This window comes from Camelina sativa, chromosome 9 (assembly GCF_030686135.1).
Source record: "Camelina sativa cultivar CO46 ecotype springtype chromosome 9, ASM3068613v1".
Taxonomy (NCBI): Eukaryota; Viridiplantae; Streptophyta; class Magnoliopsida; order Brassicales; family Brassicaceae; genus Camelina; species Camelina sativa.
The window spans coordinates 31990146-32008155 of NC_141888.1; the positions used below are offsets into that span (position 1 = coordinate 31990146).

At 33.4% G+C, this 18010-nt stretch overlaps 5 protein-coding genes across 5 annotated transcripts; 3 read left to right on the forward strand and 2 right to left on the reverse strand.

Moving 5' to 3' along the window:
- The first annotated feature begins 1575 nt into the window (after nt 1-1575).
- Nucleotides 1576-4431, forward strand: LOC147939053 (amino acid transporter AVT6C-like). Its single transcript, XM_087466614.1, has 6 exons — nt 1576-1772; nt 2175-2797; nt 2933-3085; nt 3168-3371; nt 3476-3941; nt 4043-4431. Exons 2-6 carry the CDS (start codon nt 2434-2436, stop codon nt 4161-4163), a joined length of 1308 nt encoding a protein of 435 aa, XP_087322740.1. The 5' UTR covers nt 1576-1772; nt 2175-2433; the 3' UTR covers nt 4164-4431.
- A 1707-nt stretch (nt 4432-6138) lies between these two features.
- On the forward strand, nt 6139-8482 carry LOC104712279 (amino acid transporter AVT6C). The gene is made up of 5 exons (XM_010429137.3): nt 6139-6943; nt 7047-7199; nt 7299-7502; nt 7585-8050; nt 8147-8482. Exons 1-5 carry the CDS (start codon nt 6364-6366, stop codon nt 8265-8267), a joined length of 1524 nt encoding a protein of 507 aa, XP_010427439.2. The 5' UTR covers nt 6139-6363; the 3' UTR covers nt 8268-8482.
- Nucleotides 8483-8537: 55 nt separating this feature from the next.
- On the reverse strand, nt 8538-10743 carry LOC104712280 (uncharacterized). Its single transcript, XM_010429138.3, has 6 exons — nt 10390-10743; nt 10207-10273; nt 9502-9609; nt 9304-9402; nt 9034-9159; nt 8538-8869 (listed from the first exon to the last, which is right to left on the reverse strand). The coding sequence occupies exons 1-6, from the start codon at nt 10417-10419 to the stop codon at nt 8721-8723; spliced, it is 579 nt and encodes a 192-aa protein (XP_010427440.1). The 5' UTR covers nt 10420-10743; the 3' UTR covers nt 8538-8720.
- Nucleotides 10744-13875: 3132 nt separating this feature from the next.
- Nucleotides 13876-15577, forward strand: LOC104712281 (transcription factor bHLH93-like). The gene is made up of 4 exons (XM_010429139.3): nt 13876-14194; nt 14839-14967; nt 15051-15224; nt 15327-15577. The coding sequence occupies exons 1-4, from the start codon at nt 14114-14116 to the stop codon at nt 15411-15413; spliced, it is 471 nt and encodes a 156-aa protein (XP_010427441.1). The 5' UTR covers nt 13876-14113; the 3' UTR covers nt 15414-15577.
- Nucleotides 15578-15817: 240 nt separating this feature from the next.
- On the reverse strand, nt 15818-17438 carry LOC104715705 (BTB/POZ domain-containing protein At3g56230-like). The gene is made up of 3 exons (XM_010433089.3): nt 16888-17438; nt 16587-16769; nt 15818-16372 (listed from the first exon to the last, which is right to left on the reverse strand). The coding sequence occupies exons 1-3, from the start codon at nt 17092-17094 to the stop codon at nt 15917-15919; spliced, it is 846 nt and encodes a 281-aa protein (XP_010431391.2). The 5' UTR covers nt 17095-17438; the 3' UTR covers nt 15818-15916.
- Nucleotides 17439-18010: the final 572 nt, after the last annotated feature.

Sequence of the window (18010 nt, forward strand, 5' to 3'; positions counted from 1 at the left end):
CAATTATATTTATTTCGTATTTGTTCTATAGTTCTATGGTTTTGTTTATTAAATACGAACATTTTAGGTGTAATTTTTCTTATTTTAGTGTAATGTTTATAGTTTATACGTTTTTCAACAACGTGACGAAAGACCATTTTTAGTGATCCTCTCACTGACATATCTAAGTAAAGTTCTCTTTTGATAAGTTCTAAAAAATTGCTAGGTGTCACTTTCTTTTTAAAAATGTGTGTCATTTTTAAAAAAATATTTTTAACGTATTTTTTTCAAATGATTTAATATGATATACATTATATTATTTATATTTAAGACAAAATATAAATTTACTATTATACATTACAAGATGTTCAATTTATTCTTTTATTTGTGTAGCATATTTCTCAAAATAATGATTTTCTCTTTTATTTATTTACTTTAATAAAAATGATTAACATGATATGATTATTACATTATTTTGTAAATTGATTCTAATTAAAACAAACTAAAATATATTTAAATATATATAATTTATAAATATTTAGAGAGAAATAACTAAAGTATATGTCTTTTAAAGAAAAAAATGAAATATATATATATATATATATTATTAGTTATATATTTAAAAAATAATAAATGAATTATTTTTGAACTTTCTCACATATTTTATTAAATATCATATTCTATCACATATATTGTAACTCTCATATTAATTTTACTAGGTTTAAATTTCTATCATATATTTTTAGTTATATTAACTTAAAAATTATTACTTAAAACAACAAAGAAATGAATTTTTAGTGAACCTTCTCACATATTTTAGTAAATTTCATATTCTATCACATATTTTGTAACTCTCATATTAATAATCATATCCATCTTGAAGATTTTTAAAAATATGATATAAATTTCAAGATAGAAAACAATATGAGATTTATTTATTCTTTATTATAATCATATCACAATTTATTATATGTATTAATTCTTTAAAATGTAACTGCCATAATGTTTGCCAGGAAAAAAAGACTTATTGATGTCAAAAAAAATGAAACCCTCAACATTTTAATACACTTTAATTTATGAATTGCAATACAATTTATGCTTTATTTGACAACATATTTTGTAAGTAAATATATTACTAATGAGGCATCATTTATCAATATTGTATATAATTACCATAACATTGTAATTTTCAATAAATTTTAGTGATTCAAGAATAAAATATTTGTTTTAGAATTTTAAAACAAAAGAAAATTTTATTCTTAAATAATTTCAAGATATTAAACAATAATTAAATTTTTTATTTTTCTTTAATAATAATAATTATCACAATTTATTGCATATTAATTCTGTAAAATGCAACTCCCATGATGTTTGACAAAAAAAATTAAAAAACTTTCAACATATTGATACACTTTAATGTATTAATTTCATACAATTATGTTTTACAAAAAGTAGGAAGAAAAACACAAAGAATATCTATGGCATATATTCTCTTTGACCAAAAAAAAAAAAACTAAAAATCTCCAGTGATCCTGATGATTTATTGATACCACAAATTTCTCTATAAATAGGAAGACAAATTCTTCATCATATTCTACCTCTCACATAAATTTTTAAATTTTGTAATATCACTTTTTGTTTAACTAAAATATCTTATATTTTTTTCTCATTTATATGACTTTTATAGGTTTTGAAACAAATAAGTATAGTTAAAATTTTGGATATGTGTGAAAAAGCTAGATGAATAAGGTCTAAGGCACATGATACATTCTCACTTTTAGAAGAGACACAAGGTATTTTGTATCTTCTTTATCCTTTGTTTTTCTTTTTGTTCATGTCTTGAAATTAGTAAATATTGTTTAAAATGCTTATTTTGTGTATCAATATTGTACTTTGTTTCTTTTGATCTATTTGATAAATTTTTAGTATAAAAATTATAAATTTTAAATAATAGTTCATAAAATCTAATAGATTTTTAGTTTTCAATTACTCTATCAATATTGTATTTTGTTTTTTTTTTATCTATTTGATAAATTTTTAATATAAAAATCTTAAATTCTAGATAATAATTCAAAAAATCTAATAGATTTTTAGTTTACAGTTAATATATCTTATTTACACAATATTATATTTTAAAATAACTAAATATATTTTAATATTTGTTTTACTAACACGTTGCGTGGGACTTTTTCTAGGAAATAAATAAATTAGACCAGCCTGTCCGGTTTCCCAATGGTCAAATATCATTTTCCCTGTGTTACCCCCAACAGCAAATGCTGAAGGCATAATACCCCCAGGGTATATCTGTACTTTTCATTATTAACCCGTGTGGGCTATATGAAGCCGTTTCCTCACAAGTCACAACAACAACCCAAAAAAAGAAAGCTTCTTCTTCCCGCCGGCAAATTTTTTTAAGTTTCCCCGGCGGTTGGTTAGTAAAAAAAAACAAAAAAAATGTCACCACAGATCGAAACTCATCTCTTGCCTAAGCAAGAAGAGCCTTCGTCTGAGAAGAATGGATCATCCACCTCAGGCATCGTTTTTAACTTGTCGACGAGCATAATTGGAACCGGAATAATGTCAATGCCGGCGGCGTTTAAGGTTCTCGGAATCATCCCAGCGTTTTCGATAATCACGATCGTAGCTTGGCTTTCCACAATTTCTGCTGGCTTTCTCATGAAATCAACACTCGCCGGAGGATCAACTACGTACGCCGGAGTTATGAAAGAGTCGTTTGGCAAAACAGGATCCGTCGCTGTACAGCTTGCTACGACGGTTGCTACTTTTGGTTGTATTATTGTAATCTCCATTATTATTGGTAAACTATTTTGGATCTAACTTTAGTTTAGAGGTTTAGTTCTGCTACTATTTGAGCTTAACAAACAGATTTGCTGAGTTTGGATTTGTGTGTGTGTGTGTGTGTGTGTCTACTCTCTCTCTCTCTCTCTCTCAGGAGATGTGCTTTCGGGTAATGAAAATGGAGGATCTGAACATGTTGGAGTTTTGCAAGAATGGTTTGGTTCTTGCTGGTGGAACACGAGAATCTTCGCTTTGTTGTTTGTCTACTGCTTCGTCTTGCTTCCTTTGGTCTTGTGCAGACGTGTTGGTAAAGTTTCTATGATTTAAAACCTAGAAGTTAATCGTGTTTATGAGATTGTTGATTGTTTTTTTGTAAATGGGTTATGTAGAAAGACTAGCATTTAGTTCTGCGGTATCGTTCCTTCTTGCGGTTCTGTTTGTTGTCATTAGCTCCGTGCTGACGATCTCCGCGTTAGTGAATGGGGAAACGAAGAATACAAGACTATTCCCAGAGTTGAACAATGGAGGATCGTTTTGGAAACTCTTTACAGCTTCCCCTGTTATAGTAACAGCCTTCACGTTTCATTTCAATGGTATAAGACCCAGCCTCTTACACCGAATCGGTTATTGCTTCTCTGTTTTTTTTTTGTCCTGTTTCTGAGTTTGGTGTTGTGATGAATAATAATGCATTATGCAGTTCATCCAATTGGATTCGAGCTAAAAGATCCATTACATGTGATCCCAGCAACTAAGTTCTCTGTCATCTTGTGCGCTGCAATCTACTTCGCCACTGGACTCTTCGGGTATCTTCTGTTTGGAGATGCAACCATGTCAGATGTTCTAGTGAACTTTGACCAGAGCTCTGGTTCTTCCATTGGTTCTCTTCTCAATGACGTTGTCAGACTCAGCTACGCGCTTCACCTCATGCTTGTCTTTCCTCTCATAAACTTCTCATTGAGAGCAAATCTCGATGAACTCTTGTTCCCCAAGAAGCCTTCCTTGGTAAATGACTCAAAAAGATTCGTCGGACTCACTCTGGCTCTCCTGATTTGCTGTTTCTTGTCTGCAATCGCTGTGCCGGACATTTGGTACTTCTTTCAGTTCTTGGGATCAACCACCACTGTTTCAATAGCATTTATATTTCCAGCCGCCATTGTTCTAAGGTACATCAGCTCTGTCATCTTTACTATATATACTACCTTTATTAGATGAAATTTGCTGCAAAAATCGTTATTTAACTTGTTTTCTAATTTTGTAATGGCAGGAATGTCCATGGCGTATCGACTTCAAGAGAGAAGCTCGTAGCTGCGATAATGCTTGTGCTTGCAGTTGCTACTAGCATTATTGCTATTTGGACAACTTTATACAGCCTCGCAGCAAACTAATCGTTGAAAAAAGTTTTGCAAATAGTCCCCTCTATGATCACTTCAAAGAAATCTGTAAAATAATTAGCTTTCTCTCTCCCAAGCATTTCTGTTTATATCTTTGTGAAATAGGTTTTGTCAGGAAAAGCAATGTAATAGCTATAGAAAGTGCAATATTTTGTTGCTACTTGAATCAGGGAAAGATAAATTGTTACGATTCTTTAAAAGGTATCTTCTTGCATACCATTATGAATGAACAAAGAACATATGAATCAGACATTATTGAGTATTGAGAATTGAAGCTTTGATTTATCTGAATCAAGACTATGTATTCTTTTCATCCAGAACAAAAGAAAAATGAAGAGTTCTATTAGATGGAAAAAGGGAAGACAAAAGGATACAGTTCTTCAAAAGCTTACCACTATGGTCTATGGAGATACCTAGACTTATGAATCTTGAACTATCCCAGTTTTCTAAAGAATATCTCAGTTGGGAGAGACAGCGAGGTTTTTCTCATCTAGCTTCTCAAGTATTTGACTTGTATGTTGAAATGACTGAATCTTCCAAGGAATCTCTGTGGAGTCGATTTGACAATAGAGAGTGCTCCATTAGAGTCCAGGAACTTGGCAGCTTCATCTGTAGGCAAGGAGAGTTGAAAATCCAGAAGCATTTGGAATTAAGCATGCTCAAGAAGATTAAAAGAGTTAACAATCGTGAGGTTTTTTTTTTTTTGTTTGCATCATTGGCGGCTATCTCTTCTAAAAAGTTGATTATATCCAATGAAATCGATGGAAAATGCAGAAGTAGAAGAATCACAAAAGAACGTGTTTAAAACAAGAAAGAATTGCCTGATTTAGAAAGAGCAGCAACATTTGTATTTGGTTCATTAAATTGGAAATATACATAAACCCTTGCATGGCAAAACAAAAGAGAGCAAATTGAACCTGTTTATAAATAAAAGGTTTATTCTTTCGTATATTCTCTACTTAATTATGTACGTACCACAGATATATATAGTGTTCTGTTTACTTTTACAAAATCAAACGAAAAGTGTCAAGTTAAGCTCTAGACTAACAACAATAGACATACAATATATCAAAGCAAATTCAATAAATATGAACGGACTAACCTGATACTAGGCCTGGGCATTCGGTTAACCATTCGGTTTCGGTTCGGTTGTATTCGGTTTCGGTTATTTTGGATATAGTAATATAGTAACCATTTGGATATTTTTGAAATTTCGGTTCGGTTCAGTTCGGTTTCTTTCGGTTCGGTTTCGGTTTGGTTATTTAAATAAATAACCATAACTAACATAAATTATATTAACATTAACCAAATAAACCAAATATAACCAAAACTAACCGAATATAACCAAAATTAACCAAATATACAATAACAAAAATACAAAAAAGGGAAAAATATGGATTCAATTTTACAAAATAGTATTTAACTTTGTAAATTCAAAATAATAACATTTACATATATTGATTATTTAAAATATTTAATTGTTTTGAATCTAGAAATAATTTATATTTTAAGTTTATTTTATAGTTTTGCATAATATTAAGTATATAATATTTGATATCTTCTAGGTTTTCGGATATTTCGGTTAACCATTTAATTGTCGGTTCGGTTCGGTTCGGTTTCAGTTAGTTTGGATATAGATTTTTACTAACCATTCGGGTATTTGAATAATTTCGGTTCGGTTCGGTTTGGTTTTTTTCGGTTCGGTTTCGGTCGGTTATTTGGTTATCGGTTATTTTGCCCAGCCCTACCTGATACTGTGCGCTAGAGAACGACGATCATATAAAAACAAAACTTTAGTAGTACTGTTTTGTTTCGTGTATCACGTTTTCAATAAAGCATTCGACATAACGAACACGTGAGAGCCATCTTCGTGGCCGCCAATTATAATGATTATACCCTCCAGGCCCCCAAACCCCCCCCCCCCCCCCCCCGAACTTTTAAAACGATATTTTTGGAGCTTATTATAAATATACTTAAATTTAATAAAAATTATATAAACTGAGAAAATGAGATCAGAAACGGTAAAAACACACTTGTACGTGGCCACTTTGTCGTCTAGATGCATTCGTCCTGGTCCTGAAGAGTTCCAAGTGACGGAAGTCACATATAGTCGTATTTATTTTCAGCTACGTGACGGAAGATCATTTGGGTGATCTCACTGACATGATAATAGACCAGCCTGTCAGGTTTCCCAATGGTCAAATATCATTTTTCCCTATTTTACCCCCAAACGGCAAACGATGAAGGCAAAAATACTCCCAGGGTATATCTGTACTTTCCATTACTAACCGTGTTATATGAAGCCGTTTCCTCACACAACAACCAAAAGATAAAGCTTCTTCTTCTTCCCGCCGGCAATATTTTTAAGTTTCTCCGGCGGTTAGTAAAAAAAATGTCACCACAGATCAAAACTCATCTCTTACCAAAGCAAGAGCCTTCTTCTTCTTCTTCGTCGTCTTCGACTGGGAAGAATGGATCATCTACCTCCGGCGTCGTTTTCAACGTGTCGACAACTATAATCGGAGCCGGAATAATGTCAATGCCGGCGGCGTTTAAAGTTCTCGGAATCATCCCAGCGTTTCTGATGATCTCGATCATAGCTTGGCTTTCAACTATCTCCGTTGGATTCTTAATGAAATCAACACTCGCCGGAGAATCAACTACATACGCCGGAGTTATGAAAGAGTCGTTTGGGAAAACAGGATCCGTCGCTGTACAGATTGCTACGATGGTTGCTACTTTTGGATGTATGGTCATCTTCTCCATTATTATAGGTAAAGACTCATCTGGATCTATCTTTAGTGTTGAGGTCTAGTTCTGAGAGCTTAACAACATATTTGTGTTATGTTTATCTCTCTCTCTCTCTCTCTCTCTCAGGAGATGTGCTTTCGGGTAATGACGATAATGGATCTGAGCATGTTGGAGTTTTGCAAGAATGGTTTGGTGCTTACTGGTGGAACACGAGAATCTTTGCTTTGTTGTTTATCTACTGCTTCGTCTTGCTTCCTTTGGTCTTGTGTAGACGTGTTGGTAAGTTTCTTATCATCTTTGTGTTCTTAGAAATCTTATAAACTATGCATGTGTATGAGATTGTTGATTGTTTTTTTTTTTTGTAAATGGCTTATGTAGAAAGATTGGCATTTAGTTCTGCGGTATCGTTTCTTCTTGCGGTTCTATTTGTTGTCATTAGCTCCGTGCTGGCTATCTCAGCGTTAGTGAATGGGCAAACGAAGAATCCAAGACTGTTCCCAGAGTTGAACAATGGAGGATCGTTTTGGAAACTCTTTACAGCTTCCCCTGTTATAGTAACGGCCTTCACGTTTCATTTCAATGGTTAGAAACCTATCTCTTTACACCATTCTCTGTTTTTTGGTCCTGTTTCTTAATTTGGTGTTGTGATGAATAATTAATGCAGTTCATCCAATTGGATTTGAGCTCAAAGATCCATTACATGTGATCCCAGCAACTAAGATCTCTGTCATCTTGTGCGCTGCCATATACTTCGCCACTGGACTCTTCGGGTATCTCCTGTTTGGAGATGCAACCATGTCAGATATTCTAGTGAACTTTGACCAGAGCTCTGGTTCTTCCATTGGTTCTCTTCTCAATGATGTTGTTAGACTCAGCTACGCGCTTCACCTCATGCTTGTCTTTCCTCTCATGAACTTCTCATTGAGAGCAAATCTAGATGAACTCTTGTTCCCCAAGAAGCCTTCCTTGGCAAATGACTCTAAAAGATTCGTCGGACTCACTCTGGCTCTACTGATTTGTTGTTTCTTGTCTGCAATCGCTGTGCCAGACATTTGGTACTTCTTTCAGTTCTTGGGATCAACCACCACTGTTTCAATAGCATTTATATTTCCAGCCGCCATTGTTCTAAGGTACATCACCTCTGTCATCTTTACTATACACCTTTATTTAGATGAAATTTCCTGCAAAATACTTATTTAATTTGTTTTTGGATTTTGAAATGGCAGGAATGTCCATGGTGTATCGACTTCAAGAGAGAAGATCGTAGCAGCGATAATGCTTGTCCTTGCAGTTGCTACTAGCATTATTGCTATTTGGACAAATTTATACAGCCTCGCAGCAAACTAATCGTTGAAAAAAGTTTTGCAAGCAGTCCCCTCTATGATCACTTCAAAGATATATGTAAAGTCATTAGCTTTCCCTTTCTTTTGCTAGCATTTATGTTTATATTTTTTGTGAAATAGGTTTTGTCAGAAAATGCAATGTAATAGCTATAGGAAGTGCAATATTTGTTGCTATGTACTTGAATCAGGGAAAGATAAAATTGTTACAATTCTTTAAAACGTATCTTCTTGCATACCATTATGAATGAACAAAGAACATATGAATCAGACAGTATTGAGAATTGAAGCTTGATTTATCTGAATCAGACTATGTATTCCTTTCATCCGGAACAACAACAAAAATGAAGAGTTCTATAAGATGGAAAAAAGGAAGACAAAATGATATAGTTCTTCAAAAGCTTAGCACTACGGTCTATGGAGATACCTAGACTTACGATCCTTTTTTCTAAAGAATATCTCAGTTGGGAGACACAGCGAGGTTTTTATCATCTAGTTTCTCAAGTATGTTTGACTTGTATGTTGAAATGTCTGAATCCTCCAAGGAATCTGGAGTCGATTTGACAATAGAGAGTGCTCCATTAGAGTCCAGGAACTTGGCAGCTTCATCTGTAGTCAAGGAGAGTTGAAAATTCAGATGCATTTGGGGAAATAAACATGCTCAAGAGGACATTAAAGGAGTGAGCAATCCTGAGGTTCTTCTACCCCAATGAATCGATGAAATTGCAGAAGTAGAAGAATTACTAAAAGAACGTGATTAAAACAAAACTTGCCTGATTTAGAAAGAGCAGCAAGCGCCTTGAGAGCTTCTTTCCTTGTCTTGTCATCTTTAGCACTTCCCAACATATGTAGAAGCTCTTGAGCCCCACCCATCTCTACAACCTTCATTCTCCTTTCATCTTTATAAGACCAAACCAAATCATTACAATACAACAGCCAGAAACAAGTTCAACCACTGGTGAGACCAAATAAGTAAAGATTCAATCCTTTCTCTTTTTCAGCAAACAATCAGAGAGTAATTCGAGTTAGAGAGAGGGGCTTACCATCAATGGCGAAACGGGAAAGCCTAGAAGCTCCCATTCTCTTAAACAAGGGATCCTTCACATGTAAAAGCGATATTGATTGCTGAATCAAGTTATCACCTAAGACAGTAAGTGACAGTCAGTAAAGTTATACATACAACAACGATTTCAAGATTAAAAAATGTAACAAAGCTGGTTCCGAACTAGAGATTCACATACCCAAGTAAGGGAAAAACTGGTATCCGATATACGTAGCTGTCCCAGCAAAGAAAATTTTGAGACACCAGCCTATTTTCCTCTCAGCTTCTTCCTCCAATGTAAGGTCATCTACAATCAAAATGGAGAAGCAAAGCCAAGAACATCAACAACACACACACAAATCTAAAGGTCTTTTTCTTTCTTCATTGTTGAGAGTCTAATTCCACACTCTCTTCTACTCTTATGGATCTTTCCCTCATCATTGAATCTAAGAGTAAACTACGAATTCATCAATACTATGGAGTGAAAAGTTAAGGACGTCAACACACCCAAATCTAAAGACTCTTTACTTCTCTGTTGAGTCCAGTTCACACTCTTCAGGAACCTCCTATACTCTTACGATCTAGTCTTTATCATTGTATCTAAACGATTAAACTAGAAATGCATCAAACAAAGCAACCACTTTGGACTTCAATTACAACTACTGAACCAAAAAAAAGCTCTCATCAAATGCATCAAACAAAGCAACCAGTCTCATCTTCATCACTAGTGTGAAGTGAGTATAGACTTCAATTACAACTACTGAACCAAAAATCTCCTCACGATTCCAAATCAAAATGACTACATTCTGAATCTTATTCTAGTGCAAAATTTAAGCCCACGAGACGATCTACTCACATACTATTACAAGTCACTGAAGCATGGAGAGAAGGAAAAAGGAGGCACCTTTCTTGTTCACCGAGGAATAATTCCGAGATCGAGGATGATACGCGTTTCTTCCTCCGCGAAAATGCTGCAAAATTTGACTTCAGGTAAGAGACGAATCGGTGACGACGACCCATTAAACCATTGATGACGAGAAAGGCACAGAAAACGCTTAGAAAAGGTAAAAGGATTTGGGGAAATTACATTAGCTAGGCGAGCAGCAAGAATCCGCATGACTTGTCAATGCTCGAAACCTTCTTCGTCTTCTGATTGCGTCTGTATCGTTTGCTCTCACTTATGTAACTCCAAAGCATCAGGTGTTCGTGTTTCATTGGGGTTTTGACAAAAGCTTCTTCGATGAGCTCAGTCTTTCTCTCTCTCTGCGGTGCAAAAAAAAAAAAAGGCTAGAGAGAAACGTTTGGGCCTAAAAGAGCCTGAAACATATTTTAATGGGCTTCTTTTATGCTTGTATCTTGAGACTTTTATGGATCCCTGCGTTAGTTTTTTAGTTTTTTTTTTCTCTATATATGAGACGAGATATTTGTTAAAGGAATTCATAATGATTGTTTAAAGACGTACTGTCTTATAATTAAGAACACCATGGCATGTAACCCAAATACTATTAATAGAATTTATTTATCTATATTGAATTTCTTCAGGCATGTAATACATATATGGTACGTGTAAAAAATATAATATATCAATTTGAAAACAAGGAGTGATGTTTGATAGCCAAAAGCCACCCCCGTGACCTAAATCTCTATGATAATTTTGTCACTTAGAACAAGAGAGTGGGGCAGATGGAATGGGTTTTGTTTTTGTACATTCTTTGTTAAGATATGTTTCGTTTTTATTTTTGTCCTTTTGGTCCTTTCTAAAACTTCAATTACAGTCCATATGCGCTAATTCACATTTATTTGGAGTTCTTTTTTTAACTAATGAGTTGTCTTTTAATTACCATGTAAACGAGAGAGAAATTGTCACAATGCAGCAAGCCAAGAATATATGTATGTGGATTAACACCGTACGTTTAACATATAATATAGCGGTAATTAAACTGATAAAATTACCGAAGTTAGATACATGCATGAATCCTTTCCCTAATACAATGGAAGCCTTCTAATGATCTCTTCACACGTGGTATTTGTGTAGTAGCCTCTGCAGTTTTGGATTTTCCAGTTTTTTTTTCTTGTTTTTTACTTCGGTCACAAGATTTTTCAGTTTTTTGTTGTAATCATAAAATTATCAAAATATGCAGTTAGGTGTCATGGAATGATATTTGATTCGGACAAGGGAATACGATACATATGAGGAGAAGACAAAGGATATAGAGCTGTCAGGAACACGAGACTTTCTTACAATTTTTATATTTTGTTTTTATATACTTATTATATAATAAAAATCGAAGGATGTATATACATAACAATAATATATGAAGAAATGAAATAGTCTATTAATTCTGATACTTGGTCACTTCTCACTTTTAACCCGATTTTTTTTTTTTTTAGTAACCAATTTGACTGCCAACAGAGCCTTTTTGGGAGGGTGGTGTACTGGTGTCATTATCCTTTTTAGTATAATCGGTTTGTAAATAATACATACATAGTCTTTTATCGGATGTCCCCGAAGGGACTAATACACACATGGTCATGCATATAATTTTCAAAAGAAATGGTATGATACTATTTTAAAACTACATATGCAATTTTGTCACTCTTAATATTTTGTGACATTTTTTTCCTATGTGGTCATTTGTTTAGAAAAGTATCTATGCATATTGTTCTATTCTTACAATTTTTCTAGACGATGTGTATACCGACTGATGTTATCTTGATTAATTAATTATAGTGTAGTTGTGACACATTATAGTTGTATATTTTTGTCGTCTATAATAGTTGTAACTTAAAAAGTACAATCGACTTATTTTGTAAGCGTCAAAAATCAAAACTAATCCTCTATAAAGAAAACCCTATTTGTTTTACTAACCCAAAAAAAACTTGAGTGTTATATTTTCTTCAAACAATGCAAATTCAATCTTGTATTTACAATAGCGTGTGGACGGACACATACCCACTTCTATCAAAGCCGAAGTAAAACACAAATAATACGCAGCAGTACAAAAATATATTTCTAGTAGAATATAAGGGAAGAGACAAAATCTCCTTCGCATATGAACTTTTTAATGTCTAAACTCTCTCGCTCACGTCCCTTTCTCTCTACTCTCCATGACAACAACACCATTTATTTCTCAACTTTAGAGATTAATAGGTTTTGTTTTTCTTTTTTTACATCGTGAATTTGTGCATGTGAGTGTACTTCCCGAAGTGCAAATCACGTGAGTGCCAATTTCTTTGACAAATCCCGAGCAATTGAAACCCTAAAAATCTATCGTTTCTAATCAAAAAATTAATCAATTAGGAGAAAACAGTCTGTAAAAGTAGAAGTATATGAGAAATGGTAGGGATATCTATGATCAGTCTATATGTGACAAGAATGAGAGCTTCCCTATTGTGTAGAGTGTTTTTTTTTTGTGTGGTGATGATTCACCGGCACACGTGAATTGATGGGTACTTATATGTCCTTGTGGAATATAGACCATTCTATACCCTTATATACTCATCAGTCATCACAATATTGCATACTCTTGTGTAACTTTAATTTGGTTTTCTTTTTATCAAAGAGGTTTATATTGAATGAATTAAATCAATGGTTCCCTTAATTAGCTTAGTTGTAAAACTAATGTTTGCAATGCTATTACCCATTAAGTCATTAACCCCCAAAAAAGTCCAACTCTTATAAGTATTCTAATCTACATTTTGAATTTCGACGTTTTGAATAATTGATTGTACTTAAATAAAATCAATGTGACAAAAAAAGAAGACATCTATCAGATAAGATAATGATCCAACAGAAAGGAAAACCAAGTTGTGGGTATAAGAAATGGAATGTATATATGCAAATGCATGCACATATATAAAGGTACATATATGGATATATATATATATATATACAAGAAGATAGTGGATAGGTGATCAGAGAGAGAGAAGGGTATTCATAAGATCCCCGTGAGGAGTGTTTGGAGGCATTCCAATATCACAACTAACATTCTTCTGTTTGCTTTTATCCTCTTCTTTAACTTCTTTCGATGCTCCTCTTTTTAATAATTATTTAGTATTTATATATATATATATATATGTACAAACATTTCTCATATAATTTCTTCCTCCATCACGAGCTCATATGATTACTATTTAAGTTCTAGCCGATCTCCTCGTTTATCCATATACTATATGTAGACTCAAGAAGAGAATTGGTCATGACCAATCACGGCACAATATTGTAGATCATGATAAGCATAAGAATCAATTCTCAATCGAAAAGGGAATACCAAGAACATGCACTTGAATCTTTACGATTCACAATTGGATCGTAGTTGTATGTATCTTAAAAATGATGACTTTACTGTATTAAGTTGTGTTATTGATTATCGAGAGATTCTGAACCAAAATCCACGCCTATCTTGAGACTAGTGAATTGTCGGATATTCTTGCAACTTAAGTTATGCTGTGCATATGCCAATTTACATTAGTTAAGTTTTGTTGTTTTAAGAGTAAAATACATTAAATTAATGCAGTAATATTCTCACGTATAATATTATATATATATATATATATATGTGTGTGTGTGTGTGTGGAATATCGTGTAATTAAACATAGATGCAAGCAAGTAATTCACGAGATACCAATCGAATTTGTCCGTATATATCACATATCGTAGCGATAAATAGAGACTACACGGTAGACATGTGAGAGACTTTGAAGAAACTCAGATCTCTACATCATCATTCTCACTCATATACACTTTCTCTATATACATAGACGAGAACCGAAGAGGAATTGAGAAGGAAAAGCCAATTAAAGCATATAAGATGGTTTCGAGGGAACACAAGAGAGGCTCCTCTCTTCGTGAGAAGTTTCATTTGCTTCGTTCAATCACTAATTCTCATGCTGTAATCAGATTCCACCATTCTTTTTTCTTACCTTTATTTACTCCAACCCAATTCGATTCTTCTATGATCATAAATTAAATTCAGTCCTACTATTTATATATTTACTATATTTATGTGTATATTTCATTAGATGAACATTCATATTCATATATGTCCACATGCCAATTTAACCTTACGTGATATCTCTATCTTTCTTTTCATTCATTAGAGAGATCAAACTTGTTTGTTCAAAAAAAAAAAGATCAAACTTTACTCCGTTCATATATTTCTGAATATATACATTTTGTCATATGAATATTTAAATATATATATATATATAGGTATGTATTGAAACTCTGCTTTGACGAGTATCAAGAAACTCTAAATTTTGACTAGCTAGTCGATTTGAGAAAAAGTAAAAAAAAAAAAACTATATATGAAACATCTATGTTTTGAATTTTTTTCTTATTATGTTCAATTTTACTTCTCCGATCAACAATATATATATATTACTTGGTTCACTCCTAATCATATTAAATATATTTTTCTAACAAAGATACATATATAAAGGGGCAGAGCATCATCGAGAAAAGGGACTAAACTTGTCATTTTGATTATTCAAACTAAACAGTATCGCTGATATATATGCAACGCATGTTTTGCAGGAGAGTGAAACATCGATCATAGTGGATGCATCAAAATATATCAAAAAGCTTAAGCAAAAAGTCGAAAAACTCAACAATGAGAACATGTCTGAGCAAACATTCTGCGACCCTTCCGACTCAAATCCTATGGTATAAACATACAAAGTATCCATTGATTTCATTTATATTAAGAACCATTGACTAATAATTTTTGGGTTATTGTATATTGGTAGGTTACAGTGGAAACCCTAGAGAAGGGGTTCATGATAAAGGTAATGTCAGGGAAAAATGAGGAAGGCATGTTGGTTTGTGTTCTTGAAAGCTTTGAAAATCTTGGACTTGATGTTGTTGAAGCTAGGGCTTCATGTACAGACACATTTAGCTTGCATGCCATTGGTTCATCACATGTAAACACAGTTCTTCTTCATCGCCATCATTATATAATAATAATTACTAACGAATGTAAGGATATTTATTTTACTTTTTGTTTTTTGAATACTTACTTACAGAATGATGATGGAGACAGCATGGATGCTGAAGCAGTGAGACAGGCAGTGGCAGAAGCGATCAGGACCTGGAGTGATAGCCATGCATAACCCAAATAAAAGTATTTCATTCGTATCTATAGATATTTATAAATTTGTTTGACCTTAAAAAGGGATCTTAGTCAGACATATGATTACGGAAAGAGAAAAAATCAATTGTATGTCTCTCTGATTATTCAAATTTCTCAAGTAATTAATTTCCGTGGCACCAAAAATAATTAATTCATCACTAATATGCGAATACTAGTATAGCTTGATCATATTAGAGTTTCAAAAGGACACTACTCCTGTTCTCTTTTTGTCTTTTCGTCGATTCGATTTCAAAAACCTTGGCTAGGTAACGTTTAATCGGTCCTTGTTGGTGGTTTAATGAGCTTATTTTGCATTGTTAGTGGGCTTGAATATGGGCCATTTGTAAAAAAACATTTTTTTACATCGTAAAATTGGTCCGGAGCTTCGAGAAATCAGATCAATTAATTAAACAGCTATTACAAAAAAAAAAAAAAAAAAAAACCATACAACTACAGTATTACACTGATAGCTCACTAATTTAATTAGTCACTTCTCTTGCTTCTCGTTTCCATCAAGAACGCTCTTGTGATCTGCACACATAGATGCTGGTTTTTCTGAGAGAAAGCCTCGTACTTATCCGAGAAAACGATGTCTTCCATGTTCCGCACCACGAATCCTAGACAAGCCTCCTTCAGCGTCTTGCTCGAACCAAGATCCGAGACATCAAGAACGTCGAGAACGCTAGAGACGTTCAAGGAACTCAACATATGTTGCTCGCACAACTCTTGCAAGTAATGAATCATGTACTTATCTGCCGCAACAAACAAGGCATAGACATGTTTCTCCAACTTGTCTGAAGCCAATGTGCCGGTGTATAGAAACTCCAAGAGAGCTTGAAGTTGCTCCGAGTTAAGTTCTTGGAGCGTTATGGCGTATTCTGGAGCACTTTTGCATCCGTCTGAGTCTAGAATGTTCTTGAAGATCTCTGATTTTGAAGCCTATATATTGAAATCACCCAAGTCTTCTTTAATAAACAAAGTATAATATGCATGGTTGATTTTATAGGTAAATGTTAATTTTTTTTTTGTTACATGTTAAATGTTATCAACAGTAATGGATTTTGATCAACACACTATTGTTATAACATATAAATATATATATCAAAAATTAGCTAATGCCACAAAAATAAGTAAAAAGGATCAATGGAATTACCAGCAAAGCTCTATGTGCAGGAATTGGAGGGCCATCATCGCCCGCTTTTAGAAGAATGTTAGCATGAAGCTGTTCTTTGAAACCCGTAACAAAGCTGCTCAAGAAGACTATCCTTTTCTTCTGTTCTTCTTCGGTTTCTTTCATGTTTTTCATCCATTTGATTACCTTCTCTAATGGTTGTGGCTGGAATTCTCGAAAGAATATATATATAGTCAAAACTCACATAAAATCTGATAAATAAATGTTTTTGATATATAATCAAAAATTGAATTATCTTTACAAAGATATATAAGGAGCTTACCTCACAAGAAAACAAAGGAGAAGAAGAAAGAGATGAGCCATTCTTGACAGTGGACTCATGGGTCGATTTGTCATGATCTTCTTTCGAGCCCTCAAGCTCCTTGAGCAGCGCGATAGTGGTTTTAGCCCCTTCGTAGCACGATCCACATATTGTGTTCCTTGGTGGTCTTAAAATAGTTGGCATTGTGGTGCAGATTGAGCAATCCATTGAATTTTCTTAGTTTGTAGTTTTTTCGTCTCTGTTTTCTCTATCTCGCCATTTTTTTGAAGTAAACTTGAGAATATGAAGAAGATCAATAGAGGAAGATGATGGAGGAGGAGCAGTTTCTTGCTTCGAACGCAAGTTGTTAAAAGTATTGTTCAAGAGTTGTTGTTGGTTAGAGATGGTTACGTTCTTGAAAACATTTTTTTAATATAGTTTTCGTTAATAATCAACTCGAACATGATTGTTTCCGGAAAGAGTTGTTGAGCATAATTTAACAAACAAAACAACGCAAATGAAATGATTTAAGTCATGAAGGAATCTTTTGGGGGCATGCAGTTGTATTGTATGGTTGGAACTTGGAACCTTCATGGGATATTATATATTTATTAATTGATATGGATAATGATTTATTAATATAAATCACAAAATAATAATTATCGGATTTATCTATTATTTAGTGATTGATCTATTATATGCTGACTGTATATGCTTCGCATGTACATGATCGATTTGTTAAACGTACATAATTAGTAAAATCAACTCATGAACAAGTTGATTAGAGAGGACATAAGAATATAGAGATTTGAGATACAGTACTATGGATAGCTTCAAAAGCTAAAAGACGTAAAAAGTTGGGAACAAAAGAAAAAAAGAAAAGGACTTGCCAACCTTTCAACAGCAAATATGTATAGTGTAAGCACGTCGCACCATTCATCGACATGATATATACGAATATGTATCTATTACTTAACATTAATTGACTTTATTTTATTTTTTTTTAAAATAATTAATTCATTTCTTTGTAAGACGAAGTTTTCCACCAAATATAGATATTATCTAGACTAGTATTTCGATAATGAAGAACGATAAAAGGTTTGCAAAAAGACTTGGGTTATTTTTTAATCACATGCATGATCAA